General features: G+C 46.5%; 1 protein-coding gene across 3 annotated transcripts in view; it reads left to right on the plus strand.

Annotated features, from left to right (window-relative positions):
- The first annotated feature begins 534 nt into the window (after positions 1-534).
- Positions 535-23470, plus strand: part of UBE2F (ubiquitin conjugating enzyme E2 F (putative)) — a 490291-nt gene continuing 467355 nt past the window's right edge. Inside the window, exons 1-2 of one of the 3 annotated variants that reach the window (XM_063933173.1) lie at positions 535-714; positions 16844-16977. In XM_063933173.1, coding sequence (XP_063789243.1) covers positions 16860-16977 — 118 coding nt within the window. In that variant the 5' untranslated portion in view covers positions 535-714; positions 16844-16859. The remainder of the gene's footprint in view (positions 715-16843; positions 16978-23470) is intronic. The other 2 variants (XM_063933174.1, XM_063933172.1) reach the window with 2 other exon arrangements.

Genomic DNA, 23470 nt, shown 5'->3' on the forward strand with positions numbered 1-23470 from the left:
AGAATCCGACAGCGTCATGATGACGTTCGGGCGCGCTCGGGTTAACCGAGCAAGGCGGGAAGATCCGAGTCGCTCGGACCCGTGAAAAAAAAAGTGAAGTTCGTGCGGGTTCGGATTCAAAGAAACCGAACCCGCTCATCTCTAGTATTTATTAGTGTTACACATTATGGGGTCTCTTCATGAATCAGTGAAAAGTGTGGAGGCAGTGGAGAAGTTCCCTAGGGCAACCAATTAACATTGAAGTAACATTTAGAATTTGCATACTATACAACTGCACAGAGCAGCTGCTTGGTTGCCATGGGCAATTTCTCCACAGGCTCACTTCACTGTTTTCATTTTTTCATGAATAGACCCCTAAAGTAACATTATTAAATGTAGTCCAAAACAGACTCCAAAATTCCTTATTATAACTTCTATGGCAGAATTCTAGCACAACTCCTCGGTTACAGGTAGAGGGCGCGATTGTCTAATGGGAAAGACGCTTTACAAAACTCTGCCACCTCCAAGATGGCCGCTCCTGCCCGCCGTCACCTGATGTTCACCCCTGACTGAGTCCCATGGCGCCGCAAAGCATTGAGGGAAGAAAATGGCGTCCCTGCTGAAGAAGTGAACATCGGGGCCGGTTTCCCGGAGCTTAGATTAAGCCGAGCTGAGTTCCCGGGATCTGGACATACGGGGAGGGTAGACCCCGGAGCAGAGACCGGCTGAGGGCAGGTGACAGTCAGGGCCTCTCTCTCCTGTACATATCATACACACACTGTATGGCCACTGGCACAGTGCTCAGTCAGCGGTGGTGGGGTTGGGGGTGACACTGGGGTATTTATACTCTGCATAGCCGGGTCATAGGTTGAGGGAGGGTGTGTGTGGGAATGTTGACACTATGTGGCTCAGTGTATGTCTATACTTACATACAGGCTGCTGCTGGCTCCATTCTATACATTGCTAGGTGCTCACCAGAAAGGTGGAAGCAGTGATTGTGCAAAAGTTAGTTAAATGAGTCATTAAAAAAAAAAAACTATTGGACACAATTGGTGCTTAAACATTTTTTATATATTCACTTCTCTAGGACTGCAGCAAGTTCTGGTCGGCGACGTATTCTATTGGTGCGCGTGCGTCTTGGTAATGGTGGCCGGTTAGATGGAGGATGGTCCGCGTCTCGTTGGGATTGGGACTCGCATGTTGCTGGGGTGTCTTTGTTTTGTGCCCCTGTCTTAAGCAGAGAAACTGACATCTTTGGCTGCTCAGTGCAGTTTAAAGGTTCATAAATATTGACGTGTGCGCCGGAGGGAATATTTATAATTAGGCATTGACAAACCAAAGTTCTGGAGATTACAACCGATTTCTTCGGCTAACGCTTCAGGAATTGGAGGTTTGTCCAGCTTTCCCTTTCATCAGCAGTGGCCTTAGTTTAACAAGCAGCGAAAAGCTCAGCTTCTCTCCGCTAATTAGCGCCGTCTCAGGATGGCATTTGCTTTACTGGCATTGGTGATCACCGAACGCTGAGGGTCCCCTCAGGGTTATATCACTAAGTACCGCTCATGCTCTTATCACAGGCTGCTGATAAGGAGAAAACATTCACTTAGGAGCAGGGGTTTTGCCTCAGAACCTCTGGCGTAGAAAATTGGGGCAGCACATCTTTGTGTATTGCTGCGATATGTAGCGATCCATAATGATAGTTACCGCAGCCACTGAACCGTCAATGTTGAATAGATCTAAAGGGGGGTACACACGGAGAGATCCGTGCTTAAAATCTAAGCAATCTTGCTAGATTGCTTAAATTTTAAGCACGGATCTGCCGTGTGTATGCCCTCCAGCGATAGCGATGCGCGGCCCCGCGCATCGCTATCGCCGGTGCTAGATTGAGCCTGCATGCAGGCTCAATCTAGCGGGTCGCTCACTTCACCGTTGTGTGAAGTGAGCGGCCCCCTGTCGGCTTTCCCCCTCGCTCAGCACATCGCGCTGTGCTGAGCGGGGTGAGAGATGTGTGCTGAGCGGTCTGTGTTAAGATCGCTCAGCACACATCTCTCCCGTGAGTACCCCCCTTAATGGTTTAGTTTCACTCCTGTAATATCTTGTCAGCTCTGGGGTTGTATTGTCAGGTAGGTTTTGGGTACTAGACACCTACTCGTACTTCAAACCTAACTTTTTGTTAGCTCGTAGGATTTAAACACTAGCTGGTGGGAATATCACAGGAGAGGAACAAATGGTATTCGCAACACAATGCGGCTAGGATGTTCGAGGTGACTACTGATTCATTTGATACACTTTTACTGTACATTGTGTGAGACTTAGGGGGCAATTCAGGGATGGATGCAGCCGCGCGTCTATGCAGCGGCCGCGTCCATCCAGTCTGCACACACGCACTGGCCGCAGTGCACGGCGCTTCTAAGTTGATAGACAGTGGCACGCGTTCGGGGTGGCGTGTAGCGGCAATGTTTAAAAAATTTTTTTTTTTTTAAATGGTGCCGGTTTACCTGCCAGCGCAGCCAGGGGTTAACCACTAATCGTTGCGTTCACAATCTGATTGGGAGCGCATCGCAGGGTGGTTCCATATACATGCTGAGACTCATTTGCACACAGATAAACAAGTGTCTTATAGCAAATTAATCAGCACGGCCTCCTGGTGTGTCCTAGTCATATTGTGTTGCGAATAAGATGCAGTTTTGGCAAAAAACACATTCAACACTAGAAGGTTCTCACGTGACCTGGGGCTTATGGTCATTAGGTCGACCACTATTGGTCGACATGGAAAAAGGTCGACATGAGTTTTTCACATTCTTTTTTTATTTTATTTTTTGAACTTTTTCATACTTTATGATCCACGTGGACTACGATTGGGAGCGGTAACCTTGTCCGAAGCATGGCGAGCGAACACTGTGCACTAACTGGGGTTCCCCGTCACTTTACGAAGAAAACAACACCCAAAAAAGTTAAAAAACCTCATGTCGACCTTTTTCAACGTCGATCGAACGACCATGTCGACCAATAGTGGTCGACCTAATGACCCATACCCTGACCTGGCGTGCCAAGAGGGGCTGTTTGGGCTGACTGCAGCAAAGATGTATGGGGACGCATCTGTATTAGTTTATTGCAAGCATTTATGTGCAAAATGATCCAGGCACAATATTACGTACAGTGATCGCACTAAGGGGGTCATTCCGAGTTGATCGCTAGCTGCCGTTCGCAGCGCAGCGATCAGGCTAAAAATTGGCATTTCTGCGCATGCACCGCAATTCGCACGCGCAACGTACGGATACAAATACCTTTGTGGTTTTGCACAGGTTCTAGCGAAGCTTTAAGTCGCACGGCACAACGCAAGAAGATTGACAGGAAGGGGGCGTTTCTGGGTGGCAACTGACCGTTTTCAGTGAGTGTTTGGAGAAACGCAGTCGTGCCGGGGAAAACGCAGGCCTGGCTGGGCAAACGCTGGGCAGGTGTGTGACGTCAAAAGCCAACCCTCCAACGTTAGAATCAACGCACACGAAGAGTAAGTCCAGGGCTGGTCTTGTTTTGCACAAAATGTTTTTGCAGGCGCTCTGCTGCACAGGCGTTCGCACTTCTGCAAAGCAAAATTATCTACTATTGACTATGCGTTTGCACGGCTGCTAAAAACTGCTAGCGAGCGATCAACTCGGAATGACCCCCTAAGGGCCTGATTCTGAGTTGAGAATAACGTAAGAGAGCAAGTAACTGTGCACTTTAGTAAAACCCTGCTGCACTGAGATTTAGATTTGGGTGGGATGTGTCCAAACTGAAATCTAAACTGCAGTGTAAAGCTAGGTGCTCACTGTCGGATTGTTTTTGATCGGAACGAATATTTGCCTAGAGAAATGTCCCGATATCTGTGCTACAGACTTATTTTGTTTTTGAAAAGGTGGGCTGTCCCACGCACTACCTGATTTTGACACATTATTGAGAATGCACTCACACTGGTTGTTGTTTTGAGATTGTGGCCTAGAATTTCGGTACCCCCCCCCCCCCCCCCCCCGTCAGATCGGGATAATGGAATGGTTATGTTTGTGTGCAAGATATGTCAGAGATATCGGCAAAACGCCAAAACGATCGTTCCTACACACTATACAGTAAATTAGGCCGATCTCCCGATTATTGGCAAGTCAGCCCAATAATTGTATAGTGTGTACTTAGCTTAAGAATAAAGATGTCCAGTATTTGTGGGCTACATGCAAAAGCAGCCACTATTTACCCTGCATGCAAGAGAATGTATGTACAGGTTGAGTATCCCATATCCAAATATTCAGAAATACGGAATATTCCGAAATACGGACTTTTTTTAGTGAGAGTGAGATAGTGAAACCTTTGTTTTATGATGGCTCAATGTACACAAACTTTGTTTAATATACAAAGTTATTAAAAATATTGTATTAAATGACCCTCAGGCTGTGTGTATAAGGTGTATATGAAACATAAATGAATTTTGTGTATGTACACACACTTTGTTTAATGCACAAATTATAAAAAAATATTGGCTAAAATGACCTTCAGGCTGTGTGTATAAGGTGTATATGTAACATAAATGCATTCTGTGCTTAGATTTAGGTCCCATCACCATGATATCTCATTATGGTATGCAATTATTCCAAAATACGGAAAAATCCGATATCCAAAATACCTCTGGTCCCAAGCATTTTGGATAAGGGATACTCAACCTGTATTTGTACCCCTTGCAGTGCATGGTTTGACCAGGTGAAAAAGTGCTTGCTTTATTCCAAACTCAGAATCCGTCGCCTTGCTCATAATTATGTAGGTTTCAGGAACTCATCATTAAACACATATGGGGTATGCATTATTTACTGGTCCTATCATATTGTATGCTTTTGTTTAAAGTATACAGTATAGTAAATGCACATATCACATAACACAAGGTAAAAACAGTCAGACGTAATATAATAAAATTCTTGTAATCAACTTCATTTAAAATATACCATTTCAAAAATACATATTTTTCTCTCCTTCTCTGCTGACGTGCCGCCCCCCCTGCCCCATATTCCCTCCAACCAGGGGGTATATTTACTAAAATGGGAGTTCTATTTAAGATGGGATGTTGCCCATAGCAACCAATCAGATTCCAGGTTTTATCTTCCAGAAGGTGCTAGATAAATGAGAAGTAAAATCTAATTGGTTGCTATGGGCAACATTCCATCTTAAATAGAACTCCCATCTTAGTAAATTTACCCCCAGGTAGTATTTTATTATGTACATTGCGCTCTAACTGCTTCAGCCTGAAGGTATCCATGTCACTGATGTAGGATGATCTGAGGGGCATGTGGGGTGGTCTGAGGGGCATTGATGGGGCATGTGGGGTGGTCTGAGGGGCAATGATGTGGCGGGGTGGTCTGAGGGGCATTGATGGGGCATGTGGGGTGGCCTAACGGGCATTGATGGGGCACATGGGGTGGTCTGAGGGGCATTTATGGGGCATGTGGGGTGGCCTAACGGGCATTGATGGGGCACATAGGGTGGTCTGAGGGGCATTGATGGGGCATGTGGGGTGGCCTAACGGGCATTGATGGGGCACATGGGGTGGTCTGAGGGGCATTTATGGGGCATGTTGGGTGGTCTAATGATAAAGAGTTTAAATATAATATTATGCTACACACCCTTAATCCGTAATACTACACAAAATGTTGCCCTTCAAAATTAATGTGACCTCTTCACTAATCAGCAGCTTATTTAAATGATTCCTAGGGGGAGATTCAATTGTTCGAAAAGTGAGTTGGGCGTCTGTTTTTTCCTATCTAATAGACAGGAAAAAACAGACACCAAACCGACTTTCAAACGTTTGAATTCCCCCCCTAGGGTCAACATTAGGTGATAAGTGACCCATCTGGGAGGAGAGAGAGACAGCGCGTCAGCGCTAGGATGAAGCGCTGTGTGCTGGCGGGATTACTGGAGGGGGGGGGAGGAGTTGTCACTCCCCTGCTCTGGCAGATAAGATGTTAATAAATCTCGTCGGTGTACCTTCCTGCTTTGCCTCGGTAATGAGGTGAAGCAGGAAGTACTACAGTATGGGGATCATTCCGAGTTCATAGCTAGCTGCCGTTGTTCGCAGCGATCAGTGTAAAAATCGGCTAATCTGCGTATGCACCACAATGCGCACGCGCTAGCTTTGTGGTTTTGCACAGGTTCTAGCGTAGCTTTCAGTCGCACGGCCGAACGCAGGAAGATTGACATGAAGTGGGCGTTTCTGGGTGTCAACCGACCGTTTTCAAAGAGTGCTTAGAAAAACGCAGGCGTGGCTGGGTGAACGCTGGGCGGGGGTGTGACGTTAAAAGCCGCCCTTCCGTCGTTAGACTCAACGCACACGAAGAGTAACTACAGGGCTGGTCTTGTTTTGCACAAAATGTGTTTGCAGGCGCTCTGCTGCACAGGCGGTCGCACTACTGCAAAGCGAAAATACACTCCCCGGTGGGTGGCGACAATGCGTTTGCACGGCTGCTAAAAGTAGCTAGCGAGCGATCAACTTGGAATGACCCTCTATATCAGCACGATATGTTCCGCTATAATACAGCTCCCCCTATGTGAGGTGACCAGTGCTATATGACTGGGGTAGGGATAATTAGGTCGACCCCAAAAGGTTGACTTGCACATGGTCGACATGTGAAAAAGTAGACACCAGCAATATGTCGACATGAAAATGGTCTACATGTGAAAAGGTCAACATGAGTTTTTTTTAAAGGTTTTGGGGTGTTCGTTTTTAACTTTTAGCACATAGACCCCCAATTAGTGCTCCGCGTCCCTTCGCATAGCTCACAAGGTTACTGTCCCCAGTTGTAGTCCATGTGTATAAAGTATTAAAAATAGAGAAGCCAATCCCTGGCCATTTTTTCAATACCGGGTATAGGGATTGAAAGATGACCAATCCCGAAGGAAGCCGGGCAGCATCTGAGCGTTCTGTGGACGCTCAACGCTGATCCCTCAATCCCCGGGATTGGAGCTTTCAATCCCTGGGATTGAATCTCGGACATTTTTGGCCCTAAATCCCGGGATTGCCCACCATAATTAAAAAGTTATAAAAATGAAAAAAAAAATTAAAATCTTGAAAATCTCCTGTCAACCATATGTTATGTCAACCTTTTGACCATGTCGACCTAATGCATATCGACCAGTAGTGTTTGACCTATTGAATGTCGATCTTTTTTTACTGTCGACCTAAAGACCGGCTGCCATATGGCTGTGTAAGTTGACAAGCCAGCACTATGGTTGTGTGAGGTCACTGTGGTATGTGATCTAAGCAGTACTATTTGACTAGAAGGGAGATGTATCAAACCGATAGAGATAAAGTGGAGTAGTTGCATATAGCAATCATTCACTTCTGTCATATTATAAACTGCGATAGATATATGATAGCTAGAAGCTGATGTGTAATATATGTAGCACAGTTTATAAAACGACAGATGAATTGGGTACACACTGCAGATATATCGGTGCATCTGGGTGTGTGTACTGGCGACCCGTCGACCGCCCGTACACTGGCAGGAAGGACTGACGTCACAGCTGGGCGGGCAAATTCAAATGCTCGCCCAGCTGTGATGTGAGGACCGACATATCGAGAGGCTGATTGGTAAGTGAATATGCTGTGTGTCGGCGCGATGGTGTACCGTCATGTCAGCACACTTGGCTTTAGAAGTTGATTACTTGCTTTCGCAACTGCTCCACTTTATCTCTACTAGAAGCTGCATCTGTGATTCAGATAAGCGCCTATAAAATGGATTTTTGCAGTCGCTACAGTAAAATAAAAACAGACATTTCTCTAACGTCCTAAGTGGATGCTGGGGACTCCGTCAGAACCATGGGGAATAGCAGCTCCGCAGGAGACAGGGCACAAAAAGTAAAAGCTTTTGGACCTAGGTGGTGTGCACTGGCTCCTCCCCCTATGACCCTCCTCCAAGCCTCAGTTAGATCTTTGTGCCCGGCCGAGAAGGGTGCAATCTAGGTGGCTCTCCTGAGCTGCTTAGAAGTAAAAGTATACTTAGGTTTTTTTTATTTTCAGTGAGTCCTGCTGGCAACAGGCTCACTGCAGCGTGGGACTAAGGGGAGAAGAAGCGAACTCACCTGCGTGCAGAGTGGATTGGGCTTCTTGGCTACTGGACATTAGCTCCAGAGGGACGATCACAGGCCCAGCCATGGATGGGTCCCGGAGCCGCGCCGCCGGCCCCCTTACAGATGCTGAAGCAAGAAGAGGTCTATAAATCGGCGGCAGAAGACTTTCCTGTCTTCATAAGGTAGCGCACAGCACTGCAGCTGTGCGCCATTGCTCTCAGCACACTTCACACTTCGGTCACTGAGGGTGCAGGGCGCTGGGGGGGGGGCGCCCTGGGAAGCAATGAATTTACCTTATTTGGCAAAAAATACATCACATATAGCTCCTGGGCTGTATGGATGTATTTAACCCCTGCCAGTTTTCCAGAAAAAAGCGGGAGAAGAGCCCGCCGAGAAGGGGGCGGGGCCTATCTCCTCAGCACACAGCGCCATTTTTCCCACACAGCTCCGCTGGTAGGAAGGCTCCCAGAATCTCCCCTGCATCCTGCACTACAGAAACAGGGTAAAAAAGAGAGGGGGGCACTTATTTGGCAAAATAACAGATATAAGCAGCTATAAGGGATAGACACTTATTGTAAGGTTGTCCCTATACATATATAGCGCTCTGGTGTGTGCTGGCAAACTCTCCCTCTGTCTCCCCAAGGGGCTAAGTGGGGTCCTGTCCTCTATCAGAGCATTCCCTGTGTGTGTGCTGGGTGTCGGTACGTGTGTGTCGACATGTATGAGGAGGAAAATGATGTGGAGGCGGAGCAATTGCCTATAATGGTGATGTCACCCCCTAGGGAGTCGACACCTGAATGGATGGCCGTAATTAAGGAATTACGTGACAGTGTCGGCACGTTACAAAAAACTGTTGACGACATGAGACAGCCGGCAGCTCAGTTAGTGCCTGTCCAGGCGTCTCAAACACCGTCAGGGGCTATAAAACGCCCGTTACCTCAGTGGGTCGACACGGACCCAGACACAGACACTGACTCCAGTGTCGACGGTGAAGAAACAAACGTATTTTCCAGTAGGGCCACACGTTACATGATCACGGCAATGAAGGAGGTTTTGCACATCTCTGATACTGCAAGTACCACGAAAAGGAGTATTATGTGGGGTGTGAAAAAACTACCCGTAGTTTTTCCTGAATCAGAGGAATTGAATGAAGTGTGTGATGAAGCGTGGGTTACCCCCGACAAAAAACTGCTAATTTCTAAAAAATTATTGGCACTATATCCCTTCCCACCAGAGGTTAGGGCTCGTTGGGAAACACCCCCTAGGGTAGATAAGGCGCTCACACGCTTATCAACACAAGTGGCGTTACCGTCTCCAGAAACGGCCGCCCTTAAGGAGCCAGCAGATAGGAGGCTGGAAAATATCCTTAAAAGTATATACACACATACTGGTGTTATACTGCGACCAGCAATCGCCTCAGCCTGGATGTGCAGTGCTGGGGTGGCGTGGTCGGACTCCCTGACTGAAAATATTGATACCCTGGATAGGGACAGTATTTTATTGACTATTGAGCAATTAAAAGATGCATTTTTATATATGCGAGATGCACAGAGAGATATTTGCACTCTGGCATCAAGAGTAAGTGCGCTGTCCATTTCTGCCAGAAGAGGGTTATGGACGCGACAGTGGTCAGGTGATGCGGATTCAAAACGGCACATGGAGGTATTGCCGTATAAAGGGGAGGAGTTATTTGGGGTCGGTCTATCAGACCTGGTAACCACGGCAACGGCTGGGAAATCCACATTTTTACCTCAAGTCACCTCTCAACAGAAAAAGACACCGTCTTTTCAGCATCAGTCCTTTCGTTCCCATAAAGGCAAGCGGACAAAAGGACAGTCATATCTGCCCCGGGGTAGAGGAAGGGGAAAAAGACTGCAGCAGACAGCTTCTTCCCAAGAACAGAAGCCCTCTTCCGCTTCTGCCAAGTCCTCAGCATGACGCTGGGTCCTTACAAGCAGACTCAGGTACGGTGGGAGGTCGTCTCAGAAATTTCAGCGCGCAGTGGGCTCACTCGCAAGTGAACCCCTGGATCCTGCAAGTAGTATCTCAGGGGTACAAATTGGAATTCGAGACGTCTCCCCCTCGCCGGTTCCTGAAGTCTGCTTTACCAATAGCTCCCTCCGACAGGGAGGCGGTATTGGGAGCCATTCACAAGCTGTACTCCCAACAGGTGATAATAAAAGTACCCCTCCTACAACAAGGGAAGGGATATTACTCCACACTGTTTGTGGTACCGAAACCAGACGGTTCGGTGAGACCGATTTTAAATCTAAAATCTTTGAACACTTATATCAAAAGGTTCAAATTCAAGATGGAATCACTCAGAGCAGTGATAGCGAACCTGGAAGAAGGGGACTATATGGTGTCTCTGGACATCAAGGATGCCTATCTCCATGTCCCGATTTGCCCTTCTCACCAAGGGTATCTCAGGTTCGTAATACAGAACTGTCATTATCAGTTTCAGACGCTGCCGTTTGGATTGTCCACGGCACCCCGGGTCTTTACCAAGGTAATGGCCGAAATGATGATTCTTCTTCGAAGAAAAGGCGTATTAATTATCCCTTACTTGGACGATCTCCTAATAAAGGCAAGGTCCAGAGAACAGTTAGAAGTCGGAGTAGCACTATCTCAAGAAGTACTACAACAGCACGGGTGGATTTTAAATATTCCAAAATCGCAGCTGATTCCGACGACACGTCTGCTGTTCCTAGGGATGATTCTGGACACAGTCCAGAAAAAGGTGTTTCTCCCGGAGGAGAAAGCCAGGGAGTTATCCGAGCTAGTCAGGAACCTCCTAAAACCAGGAAAGGTGTCAGTGCATCAATGCACAAGGGTCCTGGGAAAAATGGTGGCTTCTTACAAAGCGATTCCATTCGGCAGATTCCACGCAAGAATTTTTCAGTGGGATCTGCTGGACAAATGGTCCGGATCGCATCTTCAGATGCATCAGAAAATAACCCTGTCTCCAAGGACAAGGGTATCTCTTCTGTGGTGGCTGCAAAGTGCTCATCTCCTAGAGGGCCGCAGATTCGGCATTCAGGACTGGATCCTGGTGACCACGGATGCCAGCCTGAGAGGCTGGGGAGCAGTCACACAAGGAAGAAACTTCCAGGGAGTGTGGTCAAGCCTGGAGACTTCACTTCACATAAATATACTGGAACTAAGGGCAATTTACAATGCTCTAAGCCTAGCAAAGCCTCTGCTTCAGGGTCAGCCGGTGTTGATCCAGTCGGACAACATCACAGCAGTCGCCCACATAAACAGGCAGGGCGGCACAAGAAGCAGGAGGGCAATGACAGAAGCTGCAAGGATTCTGCAATGGGCGGAAAATCATGTGATAGCACTGTCAGCAGTGTTCATTCCGGGAGTGGACAACTGGGAAGCAGACTTCCTCAGCAGACACGACCTACACCCGGGGGAGTGGGGACTTCATCCGGAAGTCTTCCTCATGATTGTGAACCGTTGGGAAAAACCAAAGGTGGACATGATGGCGTCACGCCTCAACAAAAAACTAGACCGGTATTGCGCCAGGTCAAGAGACCCGCAGGCAATAGCTGTGGACGCTCTGGTAACACCTTGGGTGTTCCAGTCGGTGTATGTGTTCCCTCCTCTGCCTCTCTTACCCAAGGTACTGAGAATTATAAGACGGAGAGGTGTAAGAACTATACTAGTGGCTCCGGATTGGCCAAGAAGGACTTGGTACCCGGAACTTCAAGAGATGCTCACAGAGGACCCGTGGCCTCTGCCGCTAAGAAGGGACCTGCTTCAGCAGGGACCCTGTCTGTTCCAAGACTTACCGCGGCTGCGTTTGACGGCATGGCGGTTGAACGCCGGATTCTGAAGGAAAAAGGCATCCCAGATGAATTTATTCCTACCCTGATTAAAGCTAGGAAGGATGTAACCGCACAGCATTATCACCGTATTTGGCGAAAATATGTTGCGTGGTGCGAGACCAAGAAGGCCCCGACAGAGGAATTTCAACTAGGTCGTTTCCTACATTTCCTGCAAATAGGACTGTCCATGGGCCTAAAGTTAGGGTCCATTAAGGTTCAAATTTCGGCCTTGTCGATTTTCTTTCAGAGAGAATTGGCTTCATTTCCTGAAGTTCAGACTTTTGTAAAAGGGGTACTGCATATACAGCCTCCCTTTGTGCCCCCAGTGGCACCTTGGGATCTCAATGTAGTTTTGGGATTCCTAAAATCACATTGGTTTGAGCCACTTGCCATGGTGGAATTAAAATATCTCACATGGAAAGTGGTAATGTTGTTGGCCCTGGCTTCTGCCAGGCGAGTATCTGAATTGGCGGCTTTATCCTATAAAAGCCCTTACCTGATATTTCATTCGGATAGGGCGGAATTGAGGACTCGTCCTCAATTTCTTCCTAAGGTGGTTTCAGCGTTTCACCTAAACCAACCTATTGTGGTGCCTGCGGCTACTAGGGACTTGGAGGACTCCAAGTTGCTGGACGTAGTCAGGGCCCTGAAAATATATGTTTCCAGGACGGCTGGAGTCAGGAAATCTGACTCGCTGTTTATCCTGTATGCACCCAACAAGCTGGGTGCTCCTGCTTCTAAGCAGACTATTGCGCGTTGGATTTGTAGTACAATTCAGCTTGCACATTCTGTGGCAGGCCTGCCACAGCCAAAATCTGTAAAAGCCCATTCCACAAGGAAAGTGGGCTCATCTTGGGCGGCTGCCCGAGGGGTCTCGGCTTTACAACTTTGCCGAGCAGCTACTTGTTCAGGGGCAAACACGTTTGCTAAATTCTACAAATTTGATACCCTGGCTGAGGAGGACCTGGAGTTCTCTCATTCGGTGCTGCAGAGTCATCCGCACTCTCCCGCCCGTTTGGGAGCTTTGGTATAATCCCCATGGTCCTGACGGAGTCCCCAGCATCCACTTAGGACGTTAGAGAAAATAAGATTTTACTCACCGATTAAATCTATTTCTCGTAGTCCGTAGTGGATGCTGGGCGCCCATCCCAAGTGCGGATTGTCTGCAATACTTGTACATAGTTATTGTTAACAAAATCGGGTTTTTGTTGTAGTGAGCCATCTTTTCAGAGGCTCCTCTGTTATCATACTGTTAACTGGGTTCAGATCACAAGTTGTACGGTGTGATTGGTGTGGCTGGTATGAGTCTTACCCGGGATTCAAAATCCTTCCTTATTGTGTACGCTCGTCCGGGCACAGTATCCTAACTGAGGCTTGGAGGAGGGTCATAGGGGGAGGAGCCAGTGCACACCACCTAGGTCCAAAAGCTTTTACTTTTTGTGCCCAGTCTCCTGCGGAGCCGCTATTCCCCATGGTCCTGACGGAGTCCCCAGCATTCACTACGGACTACGAGAAATAGATTTATCGGTGAGTAAAATCTTATTTTTTACGGGCAACTGTTAGCTCACGTGCAGATTTTCTATAATCAAGTTAATTTGCTACTTGATTTTATTAGCATTAATTAAAATGCATGCAGTTTATTTTTTTTCAGTCGAGTCTGGCATTATTGGTGTCCAACTTCAAAGGATCATTTTTAATTTGAATGGAGATATTTCTGCAAAATATATCCAAAGTGGATAATTTAACCCTCATCATAAATTTATTTTCTATATAGCGTATGTTCTCTGTAAGGCAGTATATAGCACTTACAGGACAGAAGGCAATCCAAACATGAGATTTATACATTAACCGATGCACAAATAGTTGGTGATAATCTGTAGATTAAAACTTTTGTTTTGCTTCATTTATTCAAAATCTTTTTGTAATGAACTTGTATACCCAGTGCCACTATGAATTGTCCTGTTTAATCACACTTCTGAGTCATTATTTCCTAAATATTTTCCCTCCTCTTCCACTCTCACTCCTGTGTTATACAGGGTATCCGTTCACATGGTCGACCATGTTATGGTCGACCACTATTGGTCGACATGGACACATGGTCGACACATAAAAATGGTCGACACGTGAAAGGTCGACACATGAAAATGTCGGCATGAGTTTTTTTACTTTTTTTCTTTTGGGGAACTTTTCCATACTTTACGATCCACGTGGACTACGATTGGAACGGTAATCTGGCGAGCGAAGCGGTAGCGGAGCGAAGGCACCATGCCCGAAGCATGGCGAGCGAAGCGGTGCACTAATTGGGGTTCCCAGTCACTTTACGCAAAAAACGACACCCAAAAAAGTTAAAAAAACTCATGTCGACCTTTTCACGTGTCGACCTTTTCACGTGTCGACCTTTTCACGTGTCGACCTTTTCATGTGTCGACCATGTGTCCATGTCGACCATGTCAATGTCGACCAATAGTGGTCGACCTAATGACTGTCGACCATTCATACCGGAACCGTTATACAGCATGCTGCAGATTTACCACTGACCTTGCTTCTCCATCCATAAGTCTATTGAAGTAGTAAATTTTTTCTTTTTGTAGTATATTACACTCATAAATTAACACTGGGATATTACCCAGAGGGTATTTTCATAGTGGTTTTTCCTATTTGAGCTATCATGCCTTGTTTTAATCTCGGTGAGCCAATATATAGTACCTCTTGTATGGTTTGTAATGTTACTACAAGGATATTTGGTGAATCAAAATATCTGTCAGTGTAGACACAGACTAATTATCTGACATTGCAATCATTGGCCTGTCTGTCTAATGGTGGGTATATCCACTGTCATCCCTCAGACATTCTGAAAGATACTGTATTTCTCATGACTGACAGAGTAGTAATTGCTGCTCGGTCGCAGACTTATGGCCCGAACAGACTGGCCGATATATCGCGGGTCCGTCGGCCAGTGTGTACGGGCGATATGTCTGTGAACTCCATCTTTCACAGACATAACGCGTCGGCCTTGCAGCACAGCGATGCGCCAATATATCTACCGATATATTGGCGCATCGCTGTGTGTGTACGGGCGACCAGCCGACCGCCCATACACATGCTGCGGCAGCCGGTGGTGATTGACAGCTAAACTGGGCGGGTGTGTGTACACACCCACCCAGATCATGACGTCAGTCCCCGACGGATCGGGCAGTGTGTATGCACAGCACACTGCCTGATCCGTCCATAGATATATCTATCAGTGTGTACCCACCATTACACTGCGCAGTTATCAGCCATACACTGTGCGATGATCGGCCCATCTTAAGGGTTACATTTACTAAAGATTGGTTTTTCAAAAGATGCCAATTCTCTTGAGCTTTTAAGGGCTGAATTGAACAGGGCAATAGTAATACTTGTGTGATCAGGATTATTTTGCTTGTTTCTATTACCCTATTAGGGCCAGCCCTCAAAGCTGACGAGTATTGGCGTCTTTGAAATTAATTTGATAGGGGAATTCAATTGAGAGGGGGAAATTTAAAAAGCCCTGTACACAATAGTTTTGCTATTCAGTTACAGGACAGAAAATGAGATTTGTTTTCACGCACACCCAGAACAAGTCTGATTTCCCTCCCCCCCCCCAAAAAAAAAATTGTTGTATTTATGAAAACTAAGTAAGACTTGCTCTGGCACCCCTCCTGAGAACTTATTAAGCAATTGGAAGTTTCCTATTAGCTTAATTAGTCTGTAATTACTCACCATCCGAATCGGGGTCTGGGAGGAAGCAGCTGGGAGAACTACCAACAGGAGGGGTGCCAGCAGGAATGTGGGAGACCACCAGGAGCGCCACGTTTTCTTTTCATGCGGCGCAAAACTCCACAACCGTTTTTTTTTTTAAATACTGTGGTTATCGGGAGCACGTATACCTGCAGTAATCCAAAATTGGTCACAAAGTTTTGTTTGTGGAGAAAACCTTGCGCCCAATTCAATTCCTCCCTTAGTATAATTTTATACTTCAATACTAAGTGTTTTATTCCACATTCATGTTGGGTTTATAGTCACTAAGGGGGGAGGCTAGGGTTAAGCTGCCTGGGGAATGAGGAGTTTGGTTTAGCCACCACTGGGGGGGAGGTTAGGGTTAGGTTGCGGGAAGGGAAGGTTGAGGGACAGGGGGGAACATACTTACCTCAACCCTTTTGGGATTTCACAGAATGGGATGCCGGTGTCTGTATTGTGCATCCTGTCCGGCAGTCAATCATACTGAGCCCATGTATTGCTCAGGTGGTCTTCACTTTGCCGGCGGTCGGGCTCCCAGCGACCAGCATACCGGCGCCGGAATCCTGACCGCCGGCATACCGACAGTTCTTCTCCCTCTTGGGGGTCCGCGACTCCCCTGGAGGGAGAATAGATAGCGTGGCACGCGTAGCGAGCCTGCAAGGGGCTCATTTGTGCTCGCCCAGCTGTCGGGATTCCGGCGCTGATCGCCGGGAGCCCGACCGCCGGCAACACATACTACACCCGTATTGCTCCAGGTCCCACATCACCAGCCCATGTCGATATATTGACATTTCGTTCATTAGTATATAGCAGTGATGGCTAACCTTGACACTCCAGCTGTTGTTGAACTACACATCCCAGCAAGCCCTGCATCAGTTTTAGCATGGCCAAATAGCAAAACTGTCGCAGGGCATGCTGGGATGTGTAGTTCAACAACAGCTGGAGTGTCAAGGTTAGCCATCAGTGTATGAGCTTCTATAATATTCTGAGAGTTCTCTGGCAGTGAGTTACACATAAACCCAGCTCTGCTTACGAGTAAAGGATAATAGTGTCTAAAACACTTAAATGATCTTATTAGAGTTGTTTTTGCTCTGTGCTTCTAAAAAACAAACTTTCACAGAGTCTGTCACTTTCCTTACATGGGACTAGTTTGTATCTTTCAATGTTTACATCATGTTTTCGTGTTGTAGGCTAAAGGAAAGCAGGATGTTGACCCTGGCCAGCAAGCTGAAGCGGGATGATGGTGTGAAAGGGAGCAGGACATCCAATACGATCTCTGACTCCTCTCGCAGAATATCCGTCCGAGACAGATTGCTCGTGAAAGGTGGTAATTCTGACATACTTTCGCTGAATGCTTGTTACTACAGTATCAAAAGATAAGAAAATATTTATTTTTCGTTCGTAGAGTTTTCAAAGTTGGGGTGTTGCATTGCTTATCAGCAAACAGCCAGATCTTACGCCTCAGCATACTCTAATAGGTGATGTGGAACTGTTGGGGGTGCGGTGGGGGAGGGGAGCACAATAGGAACATTTAATGATCAATACCTTTACTGCGGGTCCAGCAAGTAACCTTCCTCTGTGGATTGATAAAGAGAAAGTGAAGTTTGGGATGGGAAATAAAAATCACATCCAACATAGTGCCGTACAGCTTCATATACCGTATAATTGTAATTATTATCAGTGGTTAACAGACGATAATGTACCAGAAAGATGTTTTTGGCGAAATCTGAAAATGAGACGCGTAGATATATCACACAATTGTACTTAAATAAAACAGATCTGTGGCTAGATATAGCTGCACTTTAAAAGTTTGCAAACCCTCCAAATCAGGGGTTCTCTACTTCAACCCTCAAGTAACCACAAGCTTTTAGGATTTCTGTTGGTGGAAGCATGTTGGATAATTACTGATCGAGTAAATTAGAATAACTCTCCTGTGCATGATTACACATTCATATACACAGTAGAGTCATATTATTATGGAGCAAATGAGGGGGATAGAGGTAGATAGCTGCACTGTGTGAACTTGTGCAAGCCTGGGAGGAGTCTGGGAGCCCCCCTAATAAGGCTCCAAAGGTTAAAATGGACAGTTAAAAGGAAAATGGCTCCTCCCACTGGGCGCTAGTCCTATGTTACAAGTGATGACTCACATTTCAAGGAGAGTAGATATGTGCCAAAGTGTTATGTTAAAAACAAGCAAATGTTTTAATATGTATAAACGCTTAATGCAAAAATGAAGGACAGAGAATAACCCCTGTACAGCCTTGAAAAAGGCACCTTGACGTCCCGATACGCGTCTGCGTTTGCCTTCCAGTACTTTCGGACTTTTAGGATATTGGGACTAAGTCGAACACCATTGGGAAACACACCTGAAGGAGCCAGATGCAGGGTAACTTTCCCGGGAATACCTTGCATGTCACACCTGCGGCTCCTATTGTCAGCTTGGTAGGATTTGTTTTCCCATTAGGGGTTATTGTCTGTCCTTCATTTTAGCATTAAGTGTTTGTACATATTAAAACATTTGCTTGTTTTTAACATAACACTTTGGCACATATCGATTCTCATTGAAATTTGAGTCATAAACCTACACTCACTTGTAACATAGGACTAGCGCCCAGTGGGAGGAGTCACATTTTTATGACCACCAGCTAGTAGCCAGAGTAACCGCCGTGTGCAGCACGTACAGCAGCTAGACGGGCTGCACTGTCGCTTTAGACACACGTCTGATAGCCCCAGGTTCGTTGTGATGGTGAGCTGCTCCACTGTAGCGTGTCAGACGGCCCTCTCGCACCTTTGTAGCCGACGTTCACCTCTCACATCAATGGCAGGTGGTGCTCCGCAGTTTCCAAGTTGGTTATTTGCAATGGTGCCATTTGTCCAGTCACGATACATCTTCACCACCGCAGCACGCGAACAGTTCCCAAACTACGCTCTTTCAGAAATACTCCACCCTTGGCCTGAAAGCCGATAATCATCCCTTTTGGCAACTCTGCTAAATCGCCCCTTTTACCCATGAAAGCAACCCCAATCTCCTCACTACAGTTCTCTCTTATGCAAACTCTTGTATGTTTTTTGATGTAATGATTTGCTTGTAATTGGCATTGCATGTGTGGGGAAGTTGCTCAGTGAAACATGGGCCCTCATTCCGAGTCGTTCGCTCGGTAATTTTCTTCGCATCGCAGCGTTTTTCTGCTTAGTACGCATGCGCAATGTTCGCACTGCGACTGCGCCAAGTAATTTTGATATGAAGATAGTATTTTTACTCACGGCTTTTTCTTCGCTCCGGCAATCGTAGTGTGATTGACAGGAAATGGGTGTTACTGGGCGGAAACACGGCGTTTTATGGGCGTGTGGATAAAAACGCTACCGTTTCCGGAAAAAACGCGGGTGTGGCTGGAGAAACGGAGGAGTGTCTGGGCGAACGCTGGGTGTGTTTGTGACGTCAAACCAGGAACGACAAGCACTGAACTGATCGCAGATGCCGAGTAAGTCTGAAGCTACTCTGAAACTGCTAAGTAGTTTGTAATCGCAATATTGCGAATACATCGTTCGCAATTTTAAGAAGCTAAGATTCACTCCCAGTAGGCGGCGGCTTAGCGTGTGTAACTCTGCTAAAATCGCCTTGCGAGCGAACAACTCGGAATGAGGGCCATAGTTCATTATTGCATGCTGTCTGGTGTTTACCTCCTTTGATCATTTGGCCAGTGGTCAGGTGCATTATATCTTTACATTTAGTGAGGTTTAGTCTTGGTGTAAAGGACAGAGTGTAATTCCTGATTAGTAAAAAAAAACAAATACCTAACACTGAGCAACATCACCAAACAGGTAATTTCAACTTTAAACTTGTCATTTATTTTTAAACTTGTCATTTATTTTTAAACTTGTCATTTATTTTGTACTGTCTAGACATGGCTACTAATAACAGATGTGCAATCAAAATTCTTAAAGCTATGTGTGCAAATGCTAGGAGCTTAGGAGACAAAGGGGGTCATTCCGAGTTGATCGCTAGCTGCATTTGTTCGCTGTGCAGCGATGAGGCAAAAAAACGGCACTTCTGCGCATGCGGTGCAATGAGCACGCACGTCATACAATTGCAACAAACGATGTAGTTTCACACAAGGTCTAGCGAAGCTTTTCAGTCGTACTGCTGGCCGCAGAGTGATTGACAGGAAAAGGGCGTTTCTGGGTGTCAACTGACCGTTTTCAGGGAGTGTTCGGAAAAACGCAGGCGTGGCTGGGTGAACGCAGGGCGTGTTCGTGACGTCAAAACAGGAACTAAACAGTCTGAAGTGATCGCAAGCGCTGAGTAGGTATTGAGCTACTCTAAAACTGCACAAAAACAGTTTGCCGCCGCTCAGCGATCCTTTCGTTCACACTTCTGCTAAGCTAAAATACACTCCCAGTGGGAGCGGCATAGCTTTTGCACGGCTGCTAAAAACTGCTAGCGAGCGAACAACTCGGAATGACCACCAAAATTCCAGAGCTAATTGCGATAATGACAAGAGATAACCTGGATATTGTGGCAATAACAGAGTGATGGTGCAAAGAGAATCATGATTGGGACATAGCTATGGGGGTCGTTCCGACCTGATCGCATGCTGCCGTTTTTCGTAGCACTGCAATGCGTATGCACTGCATACGCATGTCATACGAGTACAAAGCGGATCGTTGCTGTGCGATGAATTTAACGAAGAATCCATTTGCACAGCCGATCGCAAGGAGTTTGTGGGTGTCAAGTGACCGTTTTCTGGGAGCGTTTGGAAAAATGCAGGCGTGTCCACGCGTTTGCAGGGTGGGTGTCTGATGTCAATTCCCGGGACCAGATAGGCTGAAGTGATCGCAAGGGCTGAGTAAGTTCTGAGCTACTCAGAAACTGCATAAACTATTTTTGTACCGCTCAGCTGCACATGCGATCGCACCCTTGCACAGCAAATATACACTCCCCAGTGAGCGGTGACTATGCGTTTGCACGGCTGCAAAAAGTAGCTAGCGAGCGATCAACTCGGAATGACCCCCTATACCAGGATACAATTTATTTAGGAAGGATAGAATGGGAAGAATAGGAGGAGGGGTAGCAATGTATGTGAAAAATTACATAAATGCTATTTTAATACAAAATATTGAAGACAAAACCACAGAAACCGGGGAGAAGGACATTATTTGCATTGGGGTGATCTATAAACCACCAGGCCAGGGGCAGGATTTGGACAGGAACCTATTTATAGACATCACTAAAATGGCTTTAAAGGGAGAAGTCATAATCATGGGAGACTTTCATTTACCTGGTGTAAATAGGAAGGGGTCTTTTGCACGTTCTGCTACAAGTGGCATCTCTCAAGCAATTGGTGAGGGAGCCCACTCGCAAAGACTCAATATTAGACTTAATTCTTACAAATGGTGACCAGATATCAGACATATATGTGGGTGAGCACCTGGGATCCAGTGATCATCAAGCAGTATGGTTTAGTATAAAGACAGGATCCAACTCCTGTCACACAAAAACAAAGGTGTTGGATTTTAGAAATGCTGACTTTGCAAAAATGGGGAGATGTTAAAGTGATTCATTGGTGGACTGGAGGAAAATGGAAGGAGTACAGGAGAGGTGGGAAAAACTGAAAAGTGCAATACTAAGGGCAAGAGACCTTTGTATCAAAATGGTTAGGAAAAGCACCAGGAAAAGGAAGCCAATGTGGTTCACAAAAAAAGTATCAACTAGTGTGAAAGCAAAAAAGATGGCTTTTAGGAAATACAAACAGACTCAAAATAATAACAACAAAGAGGTGTATCCTGACAGACGGAAGGATGCTAAGAAAGTGATCAGACGTGCAAAGGCTGAAGCTGAGGAGAAAATGGCCCAGTCAGTAGATAAAGGGGGCAAAACTTTTTTAAGTATATAAATGAAAGGAGAAAATCAAATTGAGGAATAATAAAACCAATATTGTCTACAGCAGGCATTCCCAACCACGGTACTCAAGGCACACTAACAGTGCATGTTTCTCTATCGTCCTAGTGGATGCTGGGGTTCCTGAAAGGACCATGGGGAATAGCGGCTCCGCAGGAGACAGGGCACAAAAAGTAAAGCTTTTCCAGATCAGGTAGTGTGCACTGGCTCCTCCCCCTATGACCCTCCTCCAGACTCCAGTTAGATTTTTGTGCCCGGCCGAGAAGGGTGCAATTCTAGGTGGCTCTCATAAAGAGCTGCTTAGAGAAAGTTTAGCTTAGGTTTTTTATTTTACAGTGATTCCTGCTGGCAACAGGATCACTGCAACGAGGGACAGAGGGGAGAAGAAGTGAACACACCTGCGTGCAGGATGGATTGGCTTCTTGGCTACTGGACATCAGCTCCAGAGGGACGATCACAGGTACAGCCTGGATGGTCACCGGAGCCGCGCCGCCGGCCCCCTTGCAGATGCTGAAGTAAGAAGAGGTCCAGAATCGGCGGCTGAAGACTCCTGCAGTCTTCTAAAGGTAGCGCACAGCACTGCAGCTGTGCGCCAATTTCCTCTCAGCACACTTCACACGCAGTCACTGAGGGTGCAGGGCGCTGGGGGGGGGCGCCCTGGGAGGCAAATGTAAACCTATATAAAGGCTAAAAATACCTCACATATAGCCCCCAGAGGCTATATGGAGATATTTAACCCCTGCCTGTATTCACAAAATAGCGGGAGACGAGCCCGCCGAAAAAGGGGCGGGGCCTATCTCCTCAGCACACGGCGCCATTTCCTCTCACAGCTCCGCTGGTCAGGACGGCTCCCAGGTCTCTCCCCTGCACTGCACTACAGAAACAGGGTAAAACAGAGAGGGGGGGCAAATTTAATGGCAATATCTTGATATATATAAAGCAGCTATAAGGGAGCACTTATTATAAGGCTATCCCTGTCATATATAGCGCTTTTTGGTGTGTGCTGGCAGACTCTCCCTCTGTCTCCCCAAAGGGCTAGTGGGTCCTGTCTTCGTTTAGAGCATTCCCTGTGTGTCTGCTGTGTGTCGGTACGTGTGTGTCGACATGTATGAGGACGATATTGGTGTGGAGGCGGAGCAATTGCCAAATATGGGGATGTCACCTCCTAGGGGGTCGACACCAGAATGGATGCCTTTATTTATGGAATTACGGGATAGTGTCAACACGCTAAAGCAGTCGTTTGACGACATGAGGCGGCCGGACAATCAATTAGTGCCTGTCCAGGCGCCTCAAACACCGTCAGGGGCTGTAAAACGCCCTTTGCCTCAGTCGGTCGACACAGACCCAGACACAGGCACTGATTCCAGTGGTGACGAATCAACCGTATTTTCCAGTAGGGCCACACGTTATATGATTTTGGCAATGAAGGAGGCGTTACATATTGCTGATACTACAGGTACCACTAAACAGGGTATTATGTGGGGTGTGAAAAAACTACCTATAGTTTTTCCTGAATCAGAAGAATTAAATGACGTGTGTGATGAAGCGTGGGTTGCCCCTGATAAAAAGCTGATAATTTCAAAGAAATTATTGGCATTATACCCTTTCCCGCCAGAGGTTAGGGAGCGCTGGGAAACACCTCCTAGGGTGGACAAGGCGCTAACACGCTTATCAAAACAAGTGGCGTTACCTTCTCCTGAGACGGCCGCACTTAAAGATCCATCAGATAGGAGGATGGAAAATATCCAAAAAAGTATATACACACATGCAGGTGTTATACTACGACCAGCTATAGCGACTGCCTGGATGTGCAGTGCTGGGGTAGTTTGGTCAGAGTTCCTGATTGAAAATATTGATACCCTGGACAGGGACAATATTTTACTGTCGTTAGAACAAATAAAGGATGCATTTCTTTATA

This window comes from Pseudophryne corroboree, chromosome 7 (genome assembly GCF_028390025.1).
Source record: "Pseudophryne corroboree isolate aPseCor3 chromosome 7, aPseCor3.hap2, whole genome shotgun sequence".
Lineage (NCBI taxonomy): Eukaryota > Metazoa > Chordata > Amphibia > Anura > Myobatrachidae > Pseudophryne > Pseudophryne corroboree.